This window comes from Tenrec ecaudatus, chromosome X (genome assembly GCF_050624435.1).
Source record: "Tenrec ecaudatus isolate mTenEca1 chromosome X, mTenEca1.hap1, whole genome shotgun sequence".
In the NCBI taxonomy this organism is placed as follows: Eukaryota; Metazoa; Chordata; class Mammalia; order Afrosoricida; family Tenrecidae; genus Tenrec; species Tenrec ecaudatus.
In genome coordinates, this window is record NC_134548.1 from 164,491,643 (window position 1) to 164,516,213 (window position 24,571).

At 42.1% G+C, this 24,571-nt stretch overlaps 1 protein-coding gene across 1 annotated transcript in view; it reads left to right on the top strand.

The window, feature by feature from the left end:
- The window catches only part of MTM1 (myotubularin 1), a 132,154-nt gene that overhangs the window by 21,437 nt on the left and 86,146 nt on the right, over positions 1-24,571 (top strand). The window contains exons 2-4 of the mRNA XM_075538702.1: positions 18,555-18,627; positions 21,294-21,366; positions 22,867-22,961. Of these exons, the coding sequence (XP_075394817.1) occupies positions 18,565-18,627; positions 21,294-21,366; positions 22,867-22,961 (231 nt within the window). The 5' untranslated portion in view covers positions 18,555-18,564. The remainder of the gene's footprint in view (positions 1-18,554; positions 18,628-21,293; positions 21,367-22,866; positions 22,962-24,571) is intronic.

A 24,571-nucleotide genomic window follows, 5' to 3' on the forward strand; every position in this document is an offset into this window, starting at 1 on the left:
AATAGTTACTAGGGAGCAAGTTTTGTTTAGCCTCACTGTTCCTTGGGTTTGTTATTTTGTCATACGGAGATAGTCGTCAAAGTTGCCAAAAAGGTTGTTGGGAAGAATGGATGTGTTCATTTGTGTTTGGAACAATGCTATGTTTAGTTTGGGGTCCATTCTGACTCATGACAATGACCCCAGGTGGGCAGAACAGACGTGCTCTGTAGGGTTTTCATGGCTGTGACCACTCAGAAGCAGATCTCCAGTTGGTTGTGAACTTCTTAATTTTTTGTGCCACTAAGGACTCCAGAACACATAGTAAATGTTTGGTGACTGGATATTATGATCATCCACAGTGAATGTTCTATTTTATTTTGATCATAAGTAGGACTTACATTATTGTCTGTATTACTATAGAATGTTTCTTATACCTATTGTCATTACTATTTAACCTTGTATCAATTATTCATCATTTCCCGAACTCAGTTGCTAGTCCCTGAAGGACCTATCTCAATTGTGTTGTGATCTCCCATAGAGGTCCAACATAGGTGTTACAGTAATTCCCCAGTATATGTTGAGTCAGTTCCAACTCCTAGCCACGCCATGTACAAGCCATCGTCACAATTCTTCCTACATTTGAGCCTATTGTAGTAGTTACTATGTCAGTCCATCTTGTTAAGGGCCTCTCTTTCTTTTGCTGCTCCTCTTATTTTCCAAGAAATGACATTATTCTCTCCAGGGACTGGTCTCTCCTGACAGCATCCAAAGTACATGACAAGAAGTCTCATCAACCTAGCCTCTAAGGAGCACTTTGGCTGTACTTCTAACATCTGTTTGTTTTTTGACAGTCCATGATACTTTCAGTACTCTTTGCCAGCACCACAATTCAAGCACATGGATTCTTCTTCCATCTTCCAATTATTCAGCATTCAATTTTCACATGCATATGAAGTGATTGAAAATACCATGGCCCCTATTTTCCTGAAGACAGCACTGAAGCTACAGCTCAAGAAGAGGGACCTGTCTGATCAGAGCACACAGGAGCCAATGAGGGGGAAAGGGAAAAAAACCTCAAAGGATTGAAGCACATCCTGGCTCACTAAGCCCTAAGGATAATGTTCCTGCTCAGAATATCAGTGCATTGATGAACACAGGGTCACCCTCAACACAGGACACAGCATTCCTCATTTACCCATAGCATCATTGAGGACAACACTAAGACACATGGCGGGAATTGTGCCCATCATGAGCTCACTGCGCCGAAGCCAGCCTCTGGAAACATGCAGCAGAGCAGCGGGGGGAGCAGAGCAATGAAGTCCCCAGGGATAGATACAATGCCAGGGCATGGCATCCCATCAGACTCTACTGGAAAGCACTCGTGAAGGACAACAAATAGACCCTGAACTATTTATACGTTTTTTGTGTGTGTTGTTGTAGCTATTGTTTTACTTTCTATTGTTGCTTCATTGTACTCAGTCTTGTGATGGTACATAGCATGACTGCCTGGAAGAGATATGTGGAATAAACAAGCCAGAAGAGAGAACAATGGGCTGACAGGTCCGGGGGAACATGGGAGTAGGGGAGGCGAGGGAAAGGAAGTGGGTGTTAACAGATCCAGGGACAAGGGAACAACGAGTGATCCAAAATCAGTGGCAAGGAGAGTATAAGAGATCTGGCAGGCTGGGGTCTTAAAGGCTTGAAGGTGACCAAGCGGCCATCTAGCTCAGAAGGAGCAAAGCCCAAATGGAAGAAGCACACCAGCCTGTGTGATCACGAGGTGTCAAAGGGATCAGGTATAAGGCATCATCAGAAAAAAAATCTTACCATAGTGAATGAAGGGGGGAGAAGTGCAGAGGGGAGACCCAAAGCCCATTTGTTGGCCAGTGGAGATCCCCTCACAGAGGGGTCTAGGGGAGGAGATGAGTCAGTCAGGATGCGATGAAGCACCGATGAAGAATACAGCTTTCCTCCAGTTCCTAAATGCTTCCCCCCCCCCAACTATCATGATCTGATTTCTTCCTTGAAAGTCTGGATAGACCAGAGGATGTACACTGGTGCAGATAGGAGCTGGAGACACAGGGAATCCAGGGCGGATGATACCTTCAGGACCAGGGCTGTGAGGGGCGATACTGGGAGGGTAGAGGGTGAGTGGGTTGGAAAGAGGGAACTGATTACAAGGATCTACATGTAACCTCCTCCCTGGGGAATGGACAACAGAAAAGGGGGTGAAGGGAGATGCTGGACAGGGCAAGATATGACAAAATAATAATTTATAAATTATCAAGGGCTCATGAGGGAGGGAGGAGCAGGGAGGGAGGGGGAAAAGAGGACTTGATGCAAAGGGCTTAAGTGGAGAGCAAATGCTTTGAAAATGATGAGGGTAAAGAATGTACAGATGTGCTTTATACAATTGATGTATGTATGGATTGTGATAAGAGTTATATGAGACCCTAATAAAATGTTAAAAAAACAAAAAGAGAGAACTAGCAGGGCTGGATCAATGGCAATGTAACCGAAAGGAATTCCTGAAACCCAAATGAAAACTGAGCATGATAATGGGACAAGAGGACAGTACAAAGAAATAGAGGAAAGAATTAGGAGGCAAAGGGCATTTATAGAGATCTAAATACAGGTATATACAGATGTAAATATATTTATATATAACGAGGGGGAAATAGATCTATGTAAATATATTTATAGGTTTATTGTTAAGAAAACAGATGGACAGTGGGCCCCTGCTCAAGTACTCCCTCAACACAAGAACACTTTGTTCTTACAATTCGGCAGTCTGTTTTGCTCACCTTCCTGGCACGATCACTGAAGACAATGGATGCACAAGCAAATGTGAAGAAAGCTGATGGTGCCTGGCTACCAAAAGATATACCATCTTAAAGCCCTGAAGATAAACAAGCAGCCATTTAGCTGAGAAACAACAAAACCCACATGGAAGAAGCACACCAGCCTGTCCCAATGCAATATCTGAGGACAAAGTGGGTGCATAAACAAAAGGGAAGAAAGTTGATGGTGCCCGGCTATCAAAAGATATAGCATCTGGGGTCTTAAAGGCTTGAAGATAAACAGGTGGCCATCTAGCAAGGAAACAACAAAGCCCACATGGAAGAAGCACACCAGCCTACTCCCGACAGGATCGCTGAAGACAAAGTACATAAGCAAATGCAGTGAAGAAAGCTGATAGTGCCCAGCTATCAAAAGATACAGCGTCTGGAGTCCTATAGGCTGGAAGATAAACAAGGGGCCATCTAACGGAGAACAACAAAGCCCACATGGAAGAAGCACACCAACCTGTGAGATCACAAGGTGTTGAAGGAATCAGGTATCAGGCATCAAAGTAAAAAAAAATATCATAGCATTGTGAATGAGGGGAGTGTAGAGTGGGGACCCAGGGCCAATCTGTGGGAAATTGGACATCCCCTTGCAGAAGAGCTGCCGGTAGGAGATGGGCCAGTCAGGGTGCAGTGTAGCAATGATGAAATATACAATTTTCCTCTAGTTCTTGAATGCTCCCCCCCCCCCCACCACCACCACTATCATGATCCCAATTCTACTTCACAAATCTGGCTGGACCAGCAGGTGTACACTGGCACAGATAGGAACTGGAAATACAGGGAATCCAGGATAGATGAACCCCTTTGGACCAGTGGTGAGAGTGGCAATACCAGGAGGGTGGAGGGAGGGTGAGGGAGAAAGGAGGAACAGATTACAGGGATCTACATATAACCTCTTCCCTTCAATCTTTTCTCCGTTCAGCTTGATGTTACCTTCTGTTCCAGTTGTGAGGATTTTCATTTCTTTGCATTGAATTGTAATCCATTTTGAAGGCTGCAATCCTTGATCTTTATCAACAACTGCTTCAAGCCCTCTTCATGTTCAGAGACAGGGTTATGTTGTCTGTATAATGCCTTCCTTCAATCCTGATGCTGCATTCTTCGAACAATCCAGCTTCTTTGATTATTTGCTCAGCATACAGATTTAAATAAGTATTAAGAGCAAGTTTCAGAGTCTCTTCTGACATCCACTTTGATCTGTTCTTTCTTTCCTGTCTTATTTAATAATGGCCTTTTGTTTTCCTCATTATGATGGTCTCCCACAGCTCATCAAGTCTTCTCTCATTGGTATTCAGTATATCAAATCTGTACTTCAGATGTCCTTGAAATTCAGGTGGGACAGACTCAAGTTCGTATTTTGCCTTGCTCAGACTTGTTTTTGTTTTCTTAAGCTTCAGCTTGAACCTTACATACGAGCAATTGATGGCCTTTTCTATAGTCAGCCCCTGGCCTCATTTTAGCTGCTGATATTGACCTTCTCCACTTTACCTTCCCACAGTTGTAGTCAATTTGATTTCTGAATATTGCATCTGGAGAAGTGTATGCATATAGATACCTTTTGTATGGTTGAAAAAAGGTATTTGTAATGAAGTCATTAGTCTTGCAAAATTCCATCGTGCAATCTCGTTTCATTTCTGTCACCAAAGTTATATTTTCCAAAATAGGAAACTTGATTGATGATCAACTTAAGATTTAAGATGGTAGAATTCTTCAATTTCTGCATTGCAAGCTTTTGTGACTGTTACATAAATTTGCATAATAGTAGTATTAATTTGATTGCCTTGATTGCAGATAGATATAATCCTGTCAGAGATCACATTTTACATCAAGATACATCTATATATGTCCTTCTTGACAATGAATGTGAAGCCATTTCTTTTGATTCACTTGTGTTATTCCTGGAATAGTAAACCATATGATTTTCTGTATCAAAATGTCGAATACCAGTACATTTCAGCTCACTAAGCCTAGGATATCGGTCTTTATGCATATTTTATTTTTTTTATTTTATTTTTTTAATTTTAACAATTTATTGGGGCTCAAACAATTCTTTTCACAGTTCATATATATACATACATCAATTGTATAAAGCACATCTGTACAGTCTTTGCCCTAATCATTTTTTTCTCTTTTCTTCTTTTACATTTTATTAGGGACTCATACAACTCTTACCACAATCCATACATATACATACATCAATTGTATAAAGCACATCCATACATTCCCTGCCCCAATCATTCTCAAGGCATTTGCTCTCCACTTAAGCCCCTTGCATCAGGTCCTCTTTTTTTTCTCCTCCTCCCTCCCCCTTCCCCCCTCCCTCATATGCCCTTGGTAATTTATACATCGTTGTTTTGTCATATCTTGCCCTATCCGGAGTCTCCCTTCCCCCCTTCTCTGCTGTCCCTCTCCCAGGGAAGAGGTCACATGTGGATCCTTGTAATCAGTTCCCCCTTTCCAACCCACTCACCCTCCACTCTCCCAGCATCGTCCCTCACACCCTTGGTCCTGAAGGTATCATCCACCCTGGATTCCCTGTACCTCCAACCCTCATGTGCACCAGTGTACAGCCTCTGTCCTATCCAGCCCTGCAAGGTAGAATTCGGATCATGGTAGTTGGGGGGAGGAAGCATCCAGAATCCGGGGGAAAGCTGTGTTCTTCATCGATACTACCTCACACCCTAATTAACCCATCTCCTCTCCTAAACCCCTCTATGAGGGGATCTCCATTGGTCGACACTTGGGCCTTGGGTCTCCACTCTGCACTTCCCCCTTCATTTAATATGATATATATATACATATATATACATACATATATACATATACACATATATACACATACATACACACACTTATATCTTTTTTTTTTTTTTGCATGATGCCTTATACCTGGTCCCTTGGGCACCTCGTGATCGCACTGGCCGGTGTGCTTCTTCCATGTGGGCTTATTTGCTTCTGAGCTAGATGGCCGCTTGTTCACCTTCAAGCCTTTAAGACCCCAGACACTATCTCTTTTGATAGCCGGGCACCATCAGCTTTCTTCACCACATTTGCTTATGCACCCATTTGTCTTCAGCGATCCTATCATGGAGGTGTGCAGTCAATGATATGATTTTTGTTCTTTGATGCCTGATAACTGATCCCTTTGGGACCACTCGCTCACTCAGGCTGGTGTGTTCTTCCATGTGGACTTTGTTGCTTCTGAGCTAGATGGCCGCTTGTTTATCTTCAAGCCTTTAAGACCCCAGTCACTATCTCTTTTGATAGCCGGGCACCATCAGCTTTCTTCACCACATTTACTTGTTCACACACTTTGGCTCCAGCCGTTGTGTCGGGAGAGTGAGCATCATAGAGTTCCAATTTAATAAAAGAAGGTATTCGTGCATTGAGGGAGTGTTTGAGTAGAGGCCCAAGGTCCTTCCGCCACCTTAATACTTGACCTATAAATATAGACACATAGATCTATTTCCCCATCCTCCTATATATATTTGCGTGTACATGTCTTTGTCTAGACCTCCATGAATGCCCTTTGACTCCTAGCTCTTTCCTCCATCTCCCTTGACTTTCCTCCTGCCCTACTACCATGCTTCATCGCCACCTGGGCTAGAGTATACCTCTTCTCTAAGCAACCTTACCCTTGATCATTTCCCACCAGGCCTGCCACTCCCACTTCTCTACCATTTGGGGTCCCATGTTTTTCCCTTGTCCCTGGGTTTGTTAACACCACTTCCTTACCCCCCCTACCCCCCCACCCCAAGTCCCCCCAAAACTGTCGGTCCCGTTGTTTTTCCTCCAGATAGTTCATCCAGCCTGTCCTATTCAGACAGACCTGTGGAGTCACTAACATGCACGAAAACTAGACAGAGGAAAACAAATTTTCCTAGGTTCATACTTTTTGCAATTCCGTGTTAGGTTCATTAGCTGATTTTTTTTTGCAACTGTTTATTCTCATCTTGAGTCATGCTCCATCAGCAAATGATGGCCATGAAGGCTTTACTTCCACACGCTTTACTTCATCCATGTCATTATGGTCAATTCTACTTTAAGAAGGCAGCTCTTGCTTAGGCATATTTTTTTTTTTGCTTTCTTTTTTTTAAAACATTTTATTAGGGGCTCATACAATTCTTATCACAATCCATACATATACATACATCAATTGTATAAAGCACATCCGCACATTCCCTGCCCCAATCATTCTCAAAGCATTTGCTCTCCACTTAAGCCCTTTGCATCAGGTCCTCTTTTTTTCCCCCTCCCTCCCCACTCCCCCCTCCCTCATGTGCCCTTGGTAATTTATACATTGTTATTTTATCATATCTTGCCCTATCCAGAGTCTCCCTTCCTCCCCTTCTCTGCCGTCCATCTCCCAGGGAGGAGGTCACATGTGGATCCTTGTAATCAGTTCCCCCTTTCCAACCCACTCACCCTCCACTCTCCCAGCATCGCCCCTCACACCCTTGGTCCTGAAGGTATCATCCACCCTGGATTCCCTGTGCCTCCAGCCCCCATATACACTAGTGTACAACCTCTGCCCTATCCAGTCCTGCAAGGTAGAATTCGGATCATGGTAGTTGGGGGGAGGAAACATCCAGGATCTTGGGGAAAGCTGTGTTCTTCATCGGTACTACCTCACACCCTAATTAACCCATCTCCTCTCCTAAGCCCCTCTATGAGGGGATCTCCATTGGCCGACACTTGGGTCTTGGGTCTCCACTCTGCTCTTCCCCCTTCATTCAATATGATACACACACACACACACACATACACATATATACATATACTTTATTTTTTTGCATGATGCCTTATACCTGGTCCCTTTGGCACCTCGTGATCGCACTGGCTGGTGTGCTTCTTCCATGTGGGCTTTTTTGCTTCTGAGCTAGATGGCCGCTTGTTCACCTTCAAGCCTTTAAGATCCCAGACACTATCTCTTTTGATAGCCGGGCACCATCAGGTTTCTTCGTCACAGTTGCTTATGCACCCATTTGTCTTCAGCGATGCTATCATGGAGGTGTGCAGCCAATTATATGATTTTGAATGCCTTTCAACCCGAGGGGCTCATCTTCTGGTACTATCTTTGACAATGTTCTGCTACTATTCATGAGACTTTCAGTATCTGACAGTGCTTCAAAGCTTCGCATAAAATCTTCAGCAGCTCCTTCCTCTGAGGTGGAGAGTTGAGTCTTTCTTCATTGTCTGTTTTTAGTCTGGAAGCTCTGCTGAAATCTGTTCACTTTGGATGACTGCTGGTATTTGAAATTACAGTGACAAAGCTTCCAGAATCACAGCAAAATACAAGCCACCATGGTACAACAAACTGACAGACAAATGGTAGCAGCATATATTTACTGGTTTTTGAACTCTTTAGAAACATGATTATGCAACTATATGCTGAGTAAGGAATGTCTCAGAAATGAAGGGCGGTGCCATTCTATTGATAGTGTCTATAGCTTAGTTCTCTTTCTGCACAACTCATTGTTCCCTTGCCCCCCCCACCCTCCATTTGCCACTTGAATTAAAGTGTTGATATGCCTGGAACTTCATCACATTTCAATTGATACATGCATTTAAATTGGCGTTCTCTATGTATTTCTACCCTATAATTACAAAAAAATAACATTTAATTGTAGAAGTTTGCACAGCAAACTCGTTTTTCCAGCCAATAGTTCATATATAAATTATTCCATGGCATAGGTTGCAATCCGTGAAAGGGTCAGCACTCTCCCTGTTCTCTGTGTTCCCATTTGCCATTCTTCAGGTTTCCCTGTCCCTTCCGTGTCTTTTTTCAATCTTTGGTTTGGCGCACATATTGCCCTGTTTGTCTCAGATAATTGATTGTTCTGAGGAGCACAGGTTTAAAATGGGTAGTTTTATGGTCACATCTATTTTTACCTGGAATATGACCTCCAAGAGTGTTTTCAGTTTCAAGTTTTAAGGTTTTTCAGGGCAATAATCTCAGGGATTCTTCTAGTCTTTTTCTGACTAATAAGCCCTTTTTATTTTTTTAAGCTTTGCATTTAAAAGCATTCTAAGTAGGACCTTCCATTGTTGTTTGGTTAGAGTGGTTGGTAGTGGTAGCTAGGTACCATGCATTTCTTCTGGTCTCAGGTTTAAGGAGATAGTGGCTCATGTAGGCCATTTGTTCTTTGAACTAAATGCTTTCTTGAGTTTTGGTTTTTCTTTGTTCTCTTATACTTCATGGCAAGAAGCTAGCAGTTGCTTCTTGATGGCCACTTGTAAGCTTTTAAGGTTTTATTCTTTTAAAAAAAATAATTATTGGGGGCTGTATAACTCTTACAATCCATACATACATCCATTGTGCCAAACACATTTGTACATTTGTTGCCAACATTATTCTCAAAATATTTGCTTTCTACTTAAGCCTTTGGCATCAGCTCCTCATTTCCCCCTCCCTTCCCCCCCAGAAACCCTTGATAATTTCTACATTATTATTATTTTATCATATCTTACATTGTCTGATGTCTCCCTTCACCCCCTTTACTGTTGTCCGTCCCCCAGGGAGGGGGTTATATGTAGATTCTTGTAATCAATTCCCCCTTTCTACCCCACTGGTCCTGAAGGGATCATCTCTCCTAGATTCCCTGTGTTTCCAGTTCCTATCTGCACCAGTGTACATCCTTTGGTCTAGCCAGATTTGTAAGGTAGAATTGGAATCATGATAGAGGGAGGAAGCATTTAAGAACTAAAGTAAAGTTGTATATTTCATCATTGCTACCCTGCCCCCCTCACTGGCTCATGTCCTCCCTGAGACCCTTCTTTCAGGGGGTCTCCAATTGCCTACAGATGGGCTTTGGGTCTCCACTCTGCATGCCTCCTCATTTACAATGACATGACTTTTTGTTCTTTGATGCCCGGTGCCTGATCCCTTTGACACCTCGTGGTCACACAGGCTACTGGTGTGCTTCTTCCATGTGGGCTTTGTTGCTTCTGAGCTAGATGGCTGCTTGTTTGTTTGTTTATCTTCAGCCTTTAAGACCCCAGAAGCTGTATCTTCTGATAGCCGGGCACCATCAGCTTCCTTCACCACATTTGCTAATGCACCCGCTTTGTCTTCAGCGATTGTTTCGGGAAGGTGTCCATTATAAAAGCTGGCAGCTTCTTTTGTTGCTTTTTTTCTATTTGTTCAAGGTGTAAGATTAAATTATTGATTTGCCTCCTCCATTGTTCCTTTCCTTGTTTTTGATGTGTGTTTATTGTTACCAATTTACCTCTGAGTACTTCTTTTGCTATGTCATAGAGGTTTTCCTCAAAGTAACCTCTTTGTTCTTCAACACTTTAACGAGGTTTTATGCAGCATATTTACCCTATGCACTGTGCTCTTTGAACTCTGGAGTGCTGCTTTCATGAGCATTGACTGTGGATCCCAGCAAAACAAAATCCTTGATAGCTTTAATCTTTTCCCTGTTTCTTCTCATTTTACCTGTTGGTCCAGTTGTGAGGATTTTGGCCTTCTTTACGCTGATTTGTAATCCACATTGAAAGCCGTAATCTTTGATTTGCATCAGGAAGTGCTTCAAGTTTTCTTCACTTTCAGCAAGCAAGGTTTTGTTGTCTGCACATTGCAGGTTGTTACTAAACCATCCAACAATCCTGATGCCACATTCTTCAACATAGACCTCACCTTCTCTGATTATTTGCTCCACCTACACATTGCATAGGTATGGTGAGAGGATACAAGCCTGACACACACCTTTCCTGATTTGAAACCATGCAGTGTTCCTTTGTTCTATTCACACAACTGCCTCTTGATCCGTGTACAGTTTCACCGTGAGCACAACGAAGTCTTTTGGAATTCCTATTCTGCTCAAGGTTATCCATAGTTGGTTATGATCCACACAGTTGGATACCTTTGCATAGTCAATAAACACAAACAAACATCTTATGGTTGTTACTTTGAGGACTAAGGTATACCAGACCCAAGCCTTGGGTTGGAACCAACTCAGTGGCACCTAACAATAATGTACTAGGCGGGGTTGACTAGAGAAACAAATCCAGTGACACTCATATATGTATAAGAAAGCACTTCATATCAAGAAATAATTATATCTCAAGAAAACATCCGAACCCAGTCCAACTCAAGTCCATAAGTCCCTCTTCAGACTCATGCAGTCATATGCAAAGATGCAGAATGCAGGAATATCCCAGGCTGGTGATTGCAGAGTCATGTGGATCCAAGGTTGATGGAATCATGGAAGTGCTCCGGCAGCTCTCAGGGAGGTTCACTGGGCCCTCCTTATGAGAAGGTCTCACCCATAGGGAGGCACCACCTGGCTGTGACCTGATGGAGATATCACCCATATACTTTTCTATATCTTCAAGTTGACATAAAATTATGTAATTACCACAAGTAACAACAACAGAGGTTTTGGCTTCTGTGCTTTTGTTCTCATTTGATTCTAAGAATTTTTAAAACTTCATTTTTAATTTTGTCTATTACTCAGTTCTTTTTAAAGCAAAATGTTACTCAGTTTACATGTATTCCACCCCTCACCTGTTCTTCTAGTTGTTTTCCAGAGTACTGTGATCAGAGATGATGTTTTGTACTATTTTTACCTTTTTGAAAATTTATTTTGGACTGTTTTGTGACCCAAAATGCGGGGTATTCTGGAGTATGGTCCATGATCATTGGAAAAGAATGTGTACTGTGTTTCTGTTGGGTCGAGTGGTATACATATGTCTGTGAGATTAAGTAAGTTGAGTGTGATATATACGTCTTCTCTATTAAAGTTTCTTCTTGTGGAACTGTTTCTTTTCTCCGTGCAACTATAGTTTTCAATGTATTTTGGAGCTGTCTTTAGATACATAATGAGTGTCATGGTTATGTCCTTTTGGTGAGCTGGCATTTTATCAGTGTATAATGTCCTTCCTTGTCTTTTGTGGGACATTTTGTCTTATAGTCTATCTTGTCAGAAATTAATATCGCCACTTGTGTTCTTTTTTGATTGATGCTTTCTTGTTATTTTCTTTCCACCCTTTTATTTTGAGCTTGTTTATATTTTAGTGTCTATGATTTGTCTCTTTAGACATATAGATAGATGGTGATTATTTTGTTGTTTTTTAAGTCCTTTATTCTGTTAGTCTCTTACCTGGTGCACTTAACTCATTTAAATTCAGTGTGGTTATTGATAGGTGTTAATTAACTGTTTCATTTATTTTTATGTTGCTGATGGTTCTGTTTCGCTTATGTTTCTCTCCTGAGTTCTTTTTGTTTATGGATTTTCTTTTTTTTTCATGGTAACCATTGGTCAACTTTATTTTTTTTAGTAGTTTTCTCTTTTTGAAAAAAATTTTAATCATTTTATTGGGAGCTCTTACAGATATCATAACAATCCTTAGTTCAGTCACATCAAGCAGTATTGTACAATTGCCACCACAATCAGTTTCAAAACATTTTCTTCAACTCCTTGATATCAACTCCCTTTTACCACCTCCCCCCCCCCCATGGAACCCTTTCTTTTCCTATAATAGGTTTTTGGGGGCCGTATGTTATGTGATCCAGTATATCCATTCCCATACAATTCTTCTGTTTGGTTCCCATTGAGTGGGGTTATACAGTCATCAATGCTATCAGCTCCCTATTCCCCCGCTTCATTTTTTGCATTGTTGTTGATTTTTGTCCTAGCTGAGCCTTCAGTTACTCCTCCCCCACTTTTGGTTGAGTAAGTTAATAGTTTGGGGCTGCCCTGGAATTTACCTCTATCTTTTGAAGATTGAAACAGGCAGTTATATCTTGATATTATCTTCACTTCTTCTGCATATCAGACTTGTGTAAGTATACCAGCTATTCCTTCTTAGTATGCAATTGCCATTTACAGATTGACGTCATTGGTTATATATTTACCATCTTGTAGCTTTTTTTATTTTTGAGAATTCTTTATCTTGGTTGGTATCTGGATAATGTCATGTATCTTAATCTCAGGATGTTATCTGATGATGTTTCTGTGTTCACAGGAATCCCTGTAGTATTCCTTATAAGGTTGGTCTACGGTAGTGTTTCCCAAAGTGGAAGGTATACCTCTCCCTAGTGGGTACTGGAATGATCCAGGGGGCCTGCAAAAGCAGATTCATACACTACAGATCCTGGATTGTGGTCTATAGTGCAAACATTTTAATTACCAGGGGGGCACTGTGTTATTTTGTTATTTTTTCCCCTGAAAAGTGGGTGATAGGCCAAATAAGTTTAGGAACCTCTGATCTAGGGGCATGTGAAATCTTTATCCATGGAATTGAGGTGGCCAAGGTATGAGTCCACCCTGCCATTTACTGGGCTGGTGAGCAGCTTGCCATACATGACCTGCAGGAGTGCACTGCCAGTCTTCAGGGCAGTAGGGCAGCAGCAAGCACACACGCAGTACATGATCCATATAAGTGTGCATTTCTGGCCACCAGGGAAATGGGGTGACAGTGGGCCATGTTCATGGTAGCATTGGGTGTGTGAACCAAAACTTGGAAAGAGTTACAATATGCACTGCGATCAGAGAATGGGGAGACCAAGTGTGCAAGAGTGGGCTCCTGTGCGCAGTGAAGACAAGCACACCGCAGAACTTTCCAGACCAGAGAGCACTGCTGTCCTGGAATACCCCAACCTCACACATCCATTCAGACTCTGACCAAAGTGCTGAATGACTCAAAGCAAGACCAGAGACTGTAGAGTGATTCCATGACACCCACTTCAACAACACGCAAAACTAAGCAGTGTATTAAGTAAAATTATCAACTCAAAAATCGGTTGTAGTGAGGTGGATTGGAGTCCTTCTAAGAATGGAAGGCTCACTTCGATAAAGTCCTGAGCATGTGTGTTGTGATTACCCTTGTCCACTGCATAATTCGTGTGAGCAGTGCCTTTAAGAAGCTCAGATGTAGCAGAGACATCAGACGACACGAGGCTTAAATACATAGTTCAGTGGGAGAAGTGCAAGGGTAGAAATACATACAAAGAGAGAATTGAAGGCTGTGTGTGTATGCGCATGTGTGTGGGGTGAGAGTGAGGTTCATGGAAACAAAGTCAATGACGTGTCATTATTTGTCCAGCCTTTCCTCTCTTCTTTTAGCACTGCACATCTGCTCTGTAGTCCCTTTCTCTTTCTACCACAAATTCTAGTTGAAGGAACCTTAGTATCAAGCTGAAAGGATTCTTGGAAAGTAGGACGATTGACAGGTCTTTAATCTTTTTTATGTCAATATTTACTGTTTTAAGTTTTTGTCTACAAAGTGTGATAGGTTTATTGTGCCATCTGGGCTAATGGGAACATGTGGGTGGAATTAAATCAGGTTGAAGCTTGATTGGAAGACAGCCGACATCCCATCTGCCTCTTGCTCCCTGGTATTCGGACCAGTGTGCTTCTGTTTTAGCTAGTTCTCTGCCTTAACTTGTGTGCTACACTACCTGTGGGCCAACCCAGCCCATGGATAATGTTGCTACAGCTTGAGGTTCCTCCAAGACCTGCTTCCCCATGTTGCTGGTGCCTACATTGCTTTAGCTTAAGGCTGGTGGATCCTTTTACTGTGCTTGAGCTCCATGTCCTATCAGGGCCTGCCTTGCTAAGCTCCTGAGCTCCTGACCCACCCTGCTGTCTGTTGCCTGCAGGCAGACTGCCAGACTTAACTTAGGGAAGATTCTGTTATTTGCTTCCTTGACCTTGGACCCAACCAGGCAGGTCAAGTGAATTGAAGAACTTCCAGTATATTAACTGTTCCACAGAAGTGAATTGAACTGAGCCCTCTATACTACTATGTGAACTAACTAGCTGTTATATTCATTCTTGCTGTATATACCTCTCTATCTAATATCTTAAGTGTCCTGGTTTTGTTTCTCTAGAGAACCCTGCCTAACACACAAAGGCACCTTTTACCTAACCACTGTAAAATGTTTTGGGGGCATAGTTCTTCTAGAAGAAAATAGTTAAATACAGTATTGTCATGCAGTACATCAGCTGGGTTCACTAGTTCTGGAATTGGCAGGTAGGTGAGAACTTGAGCTCATTCTTATTTTAAAGTGTTGATTACTGGTAGGTATTTAACTGTTAGAAAATCCATTGGAGCATTGAATGATCTGTTGGAATATATGCAACTTTTATGGGTGGTAGCCTTAGTAAATTTAAAAAATTGAGTTGGATGACAGCTGAATTTTCTAAGTAATATTTCATTTGGTGTAGGAATTTCAGTTGTAATGAAGGATTTTGCGAGCACTGATTATTTGTCCAGGATTTCTGAAATGTCAGAAGAAAGATGAGTCGTTCGATTCCCTTAAAGATGCACAGTCTCAGAAGCCCATGGAAGCAAACAGGTCCATTTTGTCCTGTAAGGTTGGTGTGGGTCAGAAGCAACTTGATGGCATTGAGTTTGGTGTAGGAGGAGGCTGTACTGCTAAGTATTTATATGTTTAGAATGGCCATATCTCTAGACAAAGTTCACACAGATAAATTGCGGCTTAGAGGCTAGCACAGGGAGTGAGTGCTAACAGGTCTGGAATTTCTTTTGAGGGTGATGGAATTACCCTAAAATTGATTGGTAGTGATGGTTACACAACTATAAATTGACTAGCAACATTGAATGAAACAATCTCTTTGGTGAATTTTATGGTATGAGAATGATACCTCAATAAAATCCTGGGAAAAGGAGGGCGGGCCTCTCGTCCTTGACCTGCAGCTCATTTCAAATGGAAGTTTGTTCATGAGGATGGAAAAGCAAGTACAGAACCACCCGGAATACTCTTTGTCTTCTGGTTCAAGACAAGAACAAGCAGACTCAGGAAGATGAGGCCTAAGCTTACTATAACCCAGCATTTTACAGTCCTTTAAATGGTTAGTCATGTCCTTTGAAAACATTGGTTCTGATTATTCCAGTATGTCTAAAAACAAAGCATCTGATTACTAAAAAGTAAATTTGTAGCTGTAATTGTAGACAATCTGAGGGCAAAACCGTCATACTTGTTCTAGCTCGTCCATGTCATCCATTCTGCCTCTGAGAAGAGTGGGTTATTTTGCTTGGACATGGATTTGAGGTTAGAGAAGGTTTACAAAGCATACTATACCATGATGATTCATTAAATTTTATTCATTTTGGAGTTATTCTTCAGTTTTTGAAGGCTTTCTTCTAATTTTAGGTTGTCATATCTCTCAGTTGTGTCCAGGTTTTCAACTTGAACATCCCCTTCTATAAAGAAGTATTTGATTTAGTCTGAAATCCATTCTTTTGTAGGCCTCCATGGGGGCTCCCTAGTCCCACCCAGAGTTCTGGAATTATAACAAATCTCCAAGCTCACCCAAATGTAATGATTCATGTTATTATACTTTTGCACACATTTAGTCTTTTGTTTATCAAATAGTGCTGACTGTACCTGGAAAGACAAATGACAGGCATACTAGGAGACAGCCAGGGGCCAGAGATAAAGCCTGGCTGAAGAGGTGTGAAGAACCTGGAAGCAACTAAGCTTCATGGATTGTCTTCTCTGGGCCATCTTCTCGCTTCGCTTCTCTTCATCCACATGTTTGCCTTATCCACCCTTATCTTCAGCAGCTCTTTCAAATCTGTCTGTACTTTTCCCACAAACTTAGTAGAATCACCACCACCATCACCATCACCCCCACCCCTTCCATCCCCTCTTCCCCCACCTCTGCAATCACTAATCTACCTTCTGTATTTATGCATTTGCTTTGTTGCTTGTGGACATTTCATAGAAATGGAATTATGTGCTAAGGGGCCTTTTGCGTTTGGCATTATTCACATTACAGCACACGTATCTGAATTTCAAGGAGTCGTGATGGCACAGTGGTTCGAGCTGGGCTGTGATCTGCAAGGTCAGCAGTTCAGAAGCACCAGTTGTTTCTACTCCTGTAAGGAGTTACAGTCTTGGGAACTCAGAGGAGCACTTCTACCATGCCCAGTGAGTCAGTGGCAGTGAGTGTTATCTGAAATTCATTCCTGTGTGCCTGAGTATCATTGCTTGTATATGTATATCATATTTTCTTTTTCATTCTTTTGTCTGGTAAGAGACACTTAACATGTTTCTCCTTTTGGTGATGGTAGAGGACTGCAGCCAACACTAGCATAAAAGTATATGAGTTTTCACTTTCAAGTCCTTTGAGTTTTTGTACCTTTTCTTCAAAAACACATTTTTATTGTGAATGGGGTGACGGTTTACAGAGCAGATCCATTTCGCACTCAGCAATTCATACAAGTTTTGTATCATTTTAACCCCCACAGTGTCACATCACATCCCTTTAATCTCATATGGTAGATCATTCTGAGATGTGCCTAGCTCCCTCAGTGTACTTCTTCCAGTAAAAATATGTTTGTTCTTCTGGCAGTCATGGTACCTTCAGTATTCTTAGTTCGCTGGCTCTGTAGGTCATCTGAATCGATTCTTCTCTAGTCTTCCTTGTTTAGTGTCAAAATCTCACATGGATCTGAAGCAATGGAAAATACCACAGCTTGGGCCAGGCACATTTTACCCCTCAAAGTGACATCCTTGCTGTTCAACGTGTTAAAGAAGTCTTGCGCAGTGCAATGCGTCATCTGATCTCTTCTCTGCTGTTTCCAGGAGCATGATTACACATCCAAGCAAGACGATATCCTTGACAACTTCAGGTGTTTCTCCGCATCTTAAGATGTTACTTGTTGGTAACAGTGGTGAGGGTTTTGGTCTTTACATTGGGGTGTACTCCAAGGACTATTGTCTCTTCTCAAGGCCTGTAACTAGCACTCATCAAGAATCACTGGATTTGGTACCAAGGAGTGTGACCAATCTCCCTGCTGGATTTTGTTAAAAGGATGGTTGCCCTTTTAATGCAGCTAGGCAGAAAGAGCTCATAAAGCCTCACAATGCCCTTGTTGAATTGAGTATGGCTCTCTTCCCAGTGACCTCATGTGTATCCGCCTGTGTCGTTAGATCTGATTAACAAACAAAATAACCAAATTGCATCTTCTGTTGCTGCTGAAATCTTCACGAGCCTGCATCAATCCTGGGTTAAAAGGGTGCTGGCTGCGTTCTGCACATGGTGCTTTCCTTTAGCGCAGAGTTGCCATGAATATGCATGATGTAAATGAAGCGTATACTTCCCCTTCAAAACACTGATTAAATCAAATCTTACTAATTTGATCCAAATCGAATCCACGCACTGAAAACTTCCTTAATTTTGAGAAAACAGAATTCGGCAAAGAGAAAAGAAAATGAGGGAAAAGGCCCGGCCCTTTCTCATTCTGCTTGGCCGCCCGAGTAAATCATCATGAAAAATTTAAAAGGTCTGTTGCACAACTTAAAAATTCCTGGAATGTGTGAAGTATCTTCCCCTTTTCTGTTTTGGTTCCCGCCCCACCTCTTTCTTCTGTATTTACTGTTTTGTGATGTGCTTAATATAGTAGACATACATACAAACCTCTTGTGGTATCCAGGTCATGTGTCTGATCCCCAGGAGCGCCAAGAACAGGGAATGGAAAGAGAGAAAGCAGACCCACCACTGCTGAGTGGATTCTGAAGGTGGGGAAGGAAGGGAGGTCGGGCCACGTGGGCAGTGGTACTGCCTGTTCCACCTTGGAGAGGGCAAAGGCGGGGGCAGTGTCTTGTTCCTTGGTGCCCGGGTCATCCTCCCTTGGCTGACTCCCTGGCTGCCAGCAGCTGTCCGTCCATCTTTATTTCTCAGTGGTGCCACATGTTGGGAAGTGTCCACTGATTCACCTGCTGTTGCATGTTTTCTTCCTTGGCAGACTCTCCAGTATGGCTTCAGCACCACCACCTCGATACAACTCTCACTCTTTGGAGAACGAGTCCATTAAGAGGGTAAGTGGAGTTTCCAGAATCACTCTGCAGACTTTTCATGTTTCATTATCAGGCCAGTCATTTGGGGTTAAAGGGGCCCAAGTAGCACAGTGAGTGAACTGTTCGGCTGCCCCTCAACAGGTCAGTGGTTCAAACCCACCAGCCAGTCCTCAAAGGAATGATGTGGCGGTCCACTTCTGTAAAGATGCCAGCTTTGAAAAACCCATGGGGCAGTGCTACTCTGTGCTAAAAGGTCCCTAAATGGATATGAATAAAGTACGGGAAATAAATTTGATGAGGTTAAATTATCAGCTCTATGTTTTTAAACATGTTATGAAGCATGTTAATGCATATGGTTTTATTTAGTATCCCACCATGTGTCAGAAAAGAGTTTACAGGTTTTTTTACATGCCTTGATTTTTGGGAACCTCAGGCTTTTGAACTGACACCAGACATTACAACCATTTGAGCTATTTAAGGTGCCAGGCATCCCGCTCTACCCCTGAAAGCTTTAACTGGAAATGTTTGCCAACTATCAAAGAGGAGAAAGCTATGTCATTAGAGGGTAATTTTGCAGCACACACTGAAAGGAAGGGAGGAATTTAAAATAAGCGTTACTCAGAGCCCATTAAAGCTCTTGAACATATTACCCGTCTCCATCAGAAAGGTTCACTTCCTCTCCTGAGCAATCAGAATGGAGAAAAATGGTACCTTTCCATTTGTGTTACTTAATTACAAACAAGGTTGACCATTTCAAAAAATGGTATTTCTTTTGTGCATTTGGCCTGTTTGCCTTTTGGGGTGTTTGGAGGAGTGGGGAAAGTCTTCTATTATAGATAAGTGTTCTTTATATATTATGATAACTCTTAATGGTATGTTACACATTGTATCCTTACCTGTTCATTATATTTATTCATTCAGATTTTGCAATACAGAGGTTTTAAAATTTTATATTGTATTGACCGATAATTTTCCTTTATACTTTCTTCATCCCCAAGGTAATAGATGTTTTTGTTGCTATTTCTTGTACCACTAGCCACTCTGTGGGAGAAGGACAGTTTTTTCTACTGCAGTCAAGGGTTGTAGTCTTGGAAACCCACAGGGACCGTTCTACTCTGTCCTGCAGGGTCACTGTAAGTCAGAATCCACTTGATGGCATTGAGTTTGGTTTGGCCTAGGTTTTTCTTTGACTACTTCCATGGCACTGGAATTGATGTTAAACACAAAAGTAACTTCAAGAAAATAAATTTAAGTCCTTATAGAATGACACAGTGTCACCCGTGCCAACCCTGTGTCCTCTATCACACATCTGCTTCCCATGTTTTGTTGTTAGGATTTTGCTTGCTCCTCCTGACACTGGGCTTTGGTCTATAAAAGGTGTACCTGAAGAGTAATCTTGTTTGTTACGCTTGCTCTCAGTTAGGAAGCATTAAAGCAGTGGTTCTCAACCTTCCAAATGCTGGGACCTTTAAATACAGTCCCTCATGTTGTAGTGACCCCCCCTCCCCCCGCCAACCATAGAATTATTTTGGTTGCTACTTCATCACTGTCATTTTGTCACTATTATGAATTGTGCGACCCCTGTGAAAGGGTTGTTCCACCCCAACGGGGTCACGACCCACAGGTTGAGAACCGCTACATTAAAGGATGATATTTCCTTCCAACCTTATTATTTATAAATGGCATTTGATTCTACTCCTCACTGAGGGAGGAATTTTCGAGTCATCTTCTCCTAGTTGAAATACCTTGCCTGTTACCACTAAAACATTCTAAAATGTCTAAAAATTTTCATTTTTTGCCTGAATACAAAAGATACATCAATGAATAATCCAGCAAAACACTCCCCACCTCTGTGGCAGCTTATACCTTCCATAAATCTCCAGTTTGTATTTCTCTTGTTTAATAAGAGAAACAGAGTCAATTTCCATTTCCATAGCCTTTTCCATTTACAGAGCCCTGGTGGCATAGTGGTTACAAGTTGGGCTGCTGACTGCACGTCAAGTAGTTCAAAGCCACCAGCTGTTCCACGGGCCCTTTTACTCCTGGAAAGAGTCTCAGAATCTCACAGGGGCAGTTCTACTGACTGTGTCCCATCAGGTCGCCATAAATCAGAATGGGCTCTTCTGACTTGCTGGTAGTGAGCTTGGGTTTGGGGTTGACAACTCACTGTTTTATGTCCTTTACTTCTCACAGTTGCCCTAACCTCACATTATAATGATGGCAGTGTGAGTTTGGGAAAGTGCCAGAAAAGGAGTGAATGAAAGCATTCCTGGAGAAGAACAAAACATTTTACCCAAAGATAAACCTCTGATGTGTCTCACCTTTCAGAAAGCTGACTTCGAAGCCTGTCGCTGGGCTGTAATCCCCAGGGATAGCTGGTTCACTTGAAAGACCATCTCTCGCCCCATACCACACACTTATGAGGCCTTGTGGTTAATTGGTGCCTAGCAGAACTGCTGTAGAGATGGACTAAGGTAGAGAAGTTAATCCATCTAATGAGGGTTGCTGTCAAAGTTTGCTTTTTCTTCATTTGTTTCGGTGGTTTGCATTTTCTCTGCCAATTTCCTGTAATGGTAAATATCTAAAACTAAACATCCATTAGAGATGAGTTGTTGCTGTTGTTGTTTTTGTTTTACTTGATTGGGTTCCAACTTGCTTCAAGACCTGTCCCGCTCATTCCTTTGTAGTCTTCTCAAGATGGAATTAATCAGGATCTCAGTGAGGCTGTCCCTCGCCTGCCTGGAGAAACTCGGATTACTGGTAAGCTTCCAAACTTGTAGAAGTCACGCGGAGACATCTGGGCTCACTGTATTGGGAAGCTTTAAGAGAGGGAGAACCCTTCGTAGTTTCTTAAGCACCCTGTTTCAAGAGCACCCTGCTCACCACAAGAGTGATTTCTCTCTCCCCCTTTGAATCAAAGACTGGGAGTTATTTTGGAGGGACATAAAGATTATCTCAGGAAAGTCTGTCATTGGGGATCTAAATGTTCATGGCGGAAAACTGCAATCTGTTCATCCCGAAAAGATGAACGCTTTATAACCATAAACTTCAAACCTTCCAGATAGATGAGACCATGCCAGTTTATAATACCTCTCATTTGCCAGATAAGAAAAGTTGGTGGTATTGAGGTAACAGTTTAATATGTTGGCTTATTTTTTATTGATGATAAATTCATTTTTTTTTACAAAAAGAGGGATACTCCTTGAAAGGGCCAGATGATTCTGGCTTCAGAATCTAAGCCTCACAGGCGAACGATACCTACATTTTACATTCAGGGCAGCGCCCTCCTCTCGGATCCCCGTGTATTTGGAGATGATCCAACTCCCATTGTTTAAGAAAACCTCTAAGCTTATTGACACACAATAAGCTTATATGATCTGGCTTGTTTAACTCAAAAGGCTAAAACCTCGTGCTGATAAGCTGAAAGCCATAGATCTAGTACCTTTCTGAAGTAGTTAGCCAGGCACTGAGGAACCTCTCTCCCAGGCTCACACACGGCTTTTTTCATCGTGAAAATGGACCCTGCAAATTGTAGCTATGTCAATTTGGGTGCTGTGTGGCGGTGGCAGAACCTTTATCAAGATAGTGAGTAATTGAGCTAGTATGAAGTAGCCTTATTGAGTAGCTGACAAAGCGATTTCAAAATTGAAAAAAAGGAAAGAAACCCCAAACTATAAAGGCCACGAACACAATCAAGAAGATCCATGAAAGATAAGAAGAAGCCATATTTCTCTTTTAATAGAGTAACCTTCTGATTTTTGGTTAATTGTAACAAAAATGTAGAAACAGGTTTGCTGACGTTCATTTACTAAAAATATCATGATGTTTGTTTGGACAGAAGTTAGCAAACCTCCAGACCCAGTCGAATGGTTGGTCCACGAAACCGTCCTCAGGGAATAGTCATCCGCTCTCTGTTGAAGGAGCTGAACGGTTACCTTGACAGCCCCATAAGGGGAACAGCAGAAATGCCCCCTTTTCCTTCTGCGTGCCAGCTGTTGGCACTACAGTGTGGGCAACCTCAGCGAAGCACTGCTAGTGTCAGGAGGTGACTGATATGTGGCCCCACTAGTTCTCTTCCACTGCCCCAACTTGAGTTAACATGGTAATGTAGAAACATTGCCAGTGCTGGTTCTAAACCTTTGCAGTAATTTTAAAAATTATAATTATGCTATCCAAATAGTTTATATTAAATTGGTGCCATTTGTTGTGTGTTTTCGTATATATTTCCATTATTTTAGGGTACTTTTTTTATCTTAATAGACAAAGAAGTTATTTACATATGTCCTTTCAATGGCCCCATTAAGGGAAGAGTATACATCACAAACTATCGTCTTTATTTAAGAAGTTTGGAAACGGTGAGTAGACTCTAAGCACATAGAGATGACCCTAACTCTTAAAGATCATGCTAAACTGTTGCACTGCTGCCTTGCGAGATGGACTGTGGAGCAAATTAACCTGGGGAGTCGATCTGCTCAACTCTTTTATGTTTACACTAACGTCTGCCTATGTAGAGAGTAGAGTGTAGCTTTAAAAGTAAGGCATGATAGACACCCATTGTGGGGTGTGATTGGGTAACTACTGTAACCACTCGCTTATTTGGAAAAGTTGGATAAGTACAGAACAGTGATTCACTATCCCAAACACACAAGAATCACTGTGGAGCTTAACAAATAATGCAGGTGCCCCAGATAACAAAAGTCAGGAATTTTGAGGTAATGTTTGGTGTGTTGATTTAATTTTGTCATAATAAGTGAGCATAATTGAAACTTCTAGGGCTCTGGTCCAGGCACACTTGTATATTTAAAACTTCACGAAGGAGGATGCTAAGGTAAATCCCTGCTTGAGGACCGCTGGCCTAGAACTTTCTAAGTATGTGACTACAAAACATTTGGTAGCAGTTGAGAAACAGGATAGTATTGGCATGGCGCCATGCTGTTCTGCATTCCCTCCCTATGGTCATGGACTGGCTGCTGCTGCGTTTCAGAGAAATCCTACACTTGCCGATGGAACAGTGAACTGGAGAAGAGATGCCCTGGGGGATAGCTGCTTTGGCTGCCATGGAAGCACATATGATTGGCCCGAAAGGGCAGGCATATTTTAATAGGATGGGCTAAGGAGGAATAGGTCCAGGATACACTGGACATAGCATCAGGAAGGACAAATCCCTGGGGATGGGTATCATGCTTGGTGTAGACCAGGCGTCCTCAAACTGCAACCCACTGAGGACATTTATCCAGGTTGCCGGTTGTTTTTGCCCCGTTTGTTTTATTACTTCAAAATAAGACATGTGCATCGGAATTTGTTCATAGTTTTTGTTTAAACTATAGTCCGGCCCTCCAACGGGTCTAGGGACAGTGAACTGGCCCCCTGTTTGAAAAGTTTGAGAACCCTGGTGGAGAGTGTCAGTAAAAACGGGGAAGACCTTCAACGAGATGGATTGACACAGTGACTGCAACAGTGGGCTCAAATATGGTAAGAGTTGTCAGCATGTCACAGGACGGCAGTGTTTCATGCTGTTGTAAATTGGGTCGCCATGAGTTGGGACAAGCTTAACAGCACCTAACAACAACAACATAGAAAAATAGTCCACTAGCCTCCTACACACATGAAAGTTGAGATTATTGAGGAAATCAAGCTTTTACCCCACTAGTCCTTCAGGACAGTTCTAATCTAGATGAGTTTTCATCTTCAGATCTGTTGTTGTTCTGTTCATTACTGTGTTCAACTTGCACAACTGCTGTTTCCTATTCCTCCTAAGTGTATTAACTGTGAGGACTCCTTTTCTAGCCACTCCAGCTTAGGGTAGCACTCTAGTGCAGCGTTTATAGAGATAAGGACGTAGATCTGACCTCAGGGTCCTGAGAGTGGTCCTTTTATCAACATGCATTGATTCAGTGTTCCAATTTTCCACAATGTGAAAGAAGATTCTGGAGATGAACAGAGAGCAGTGTGCAAGGTGCCAAAC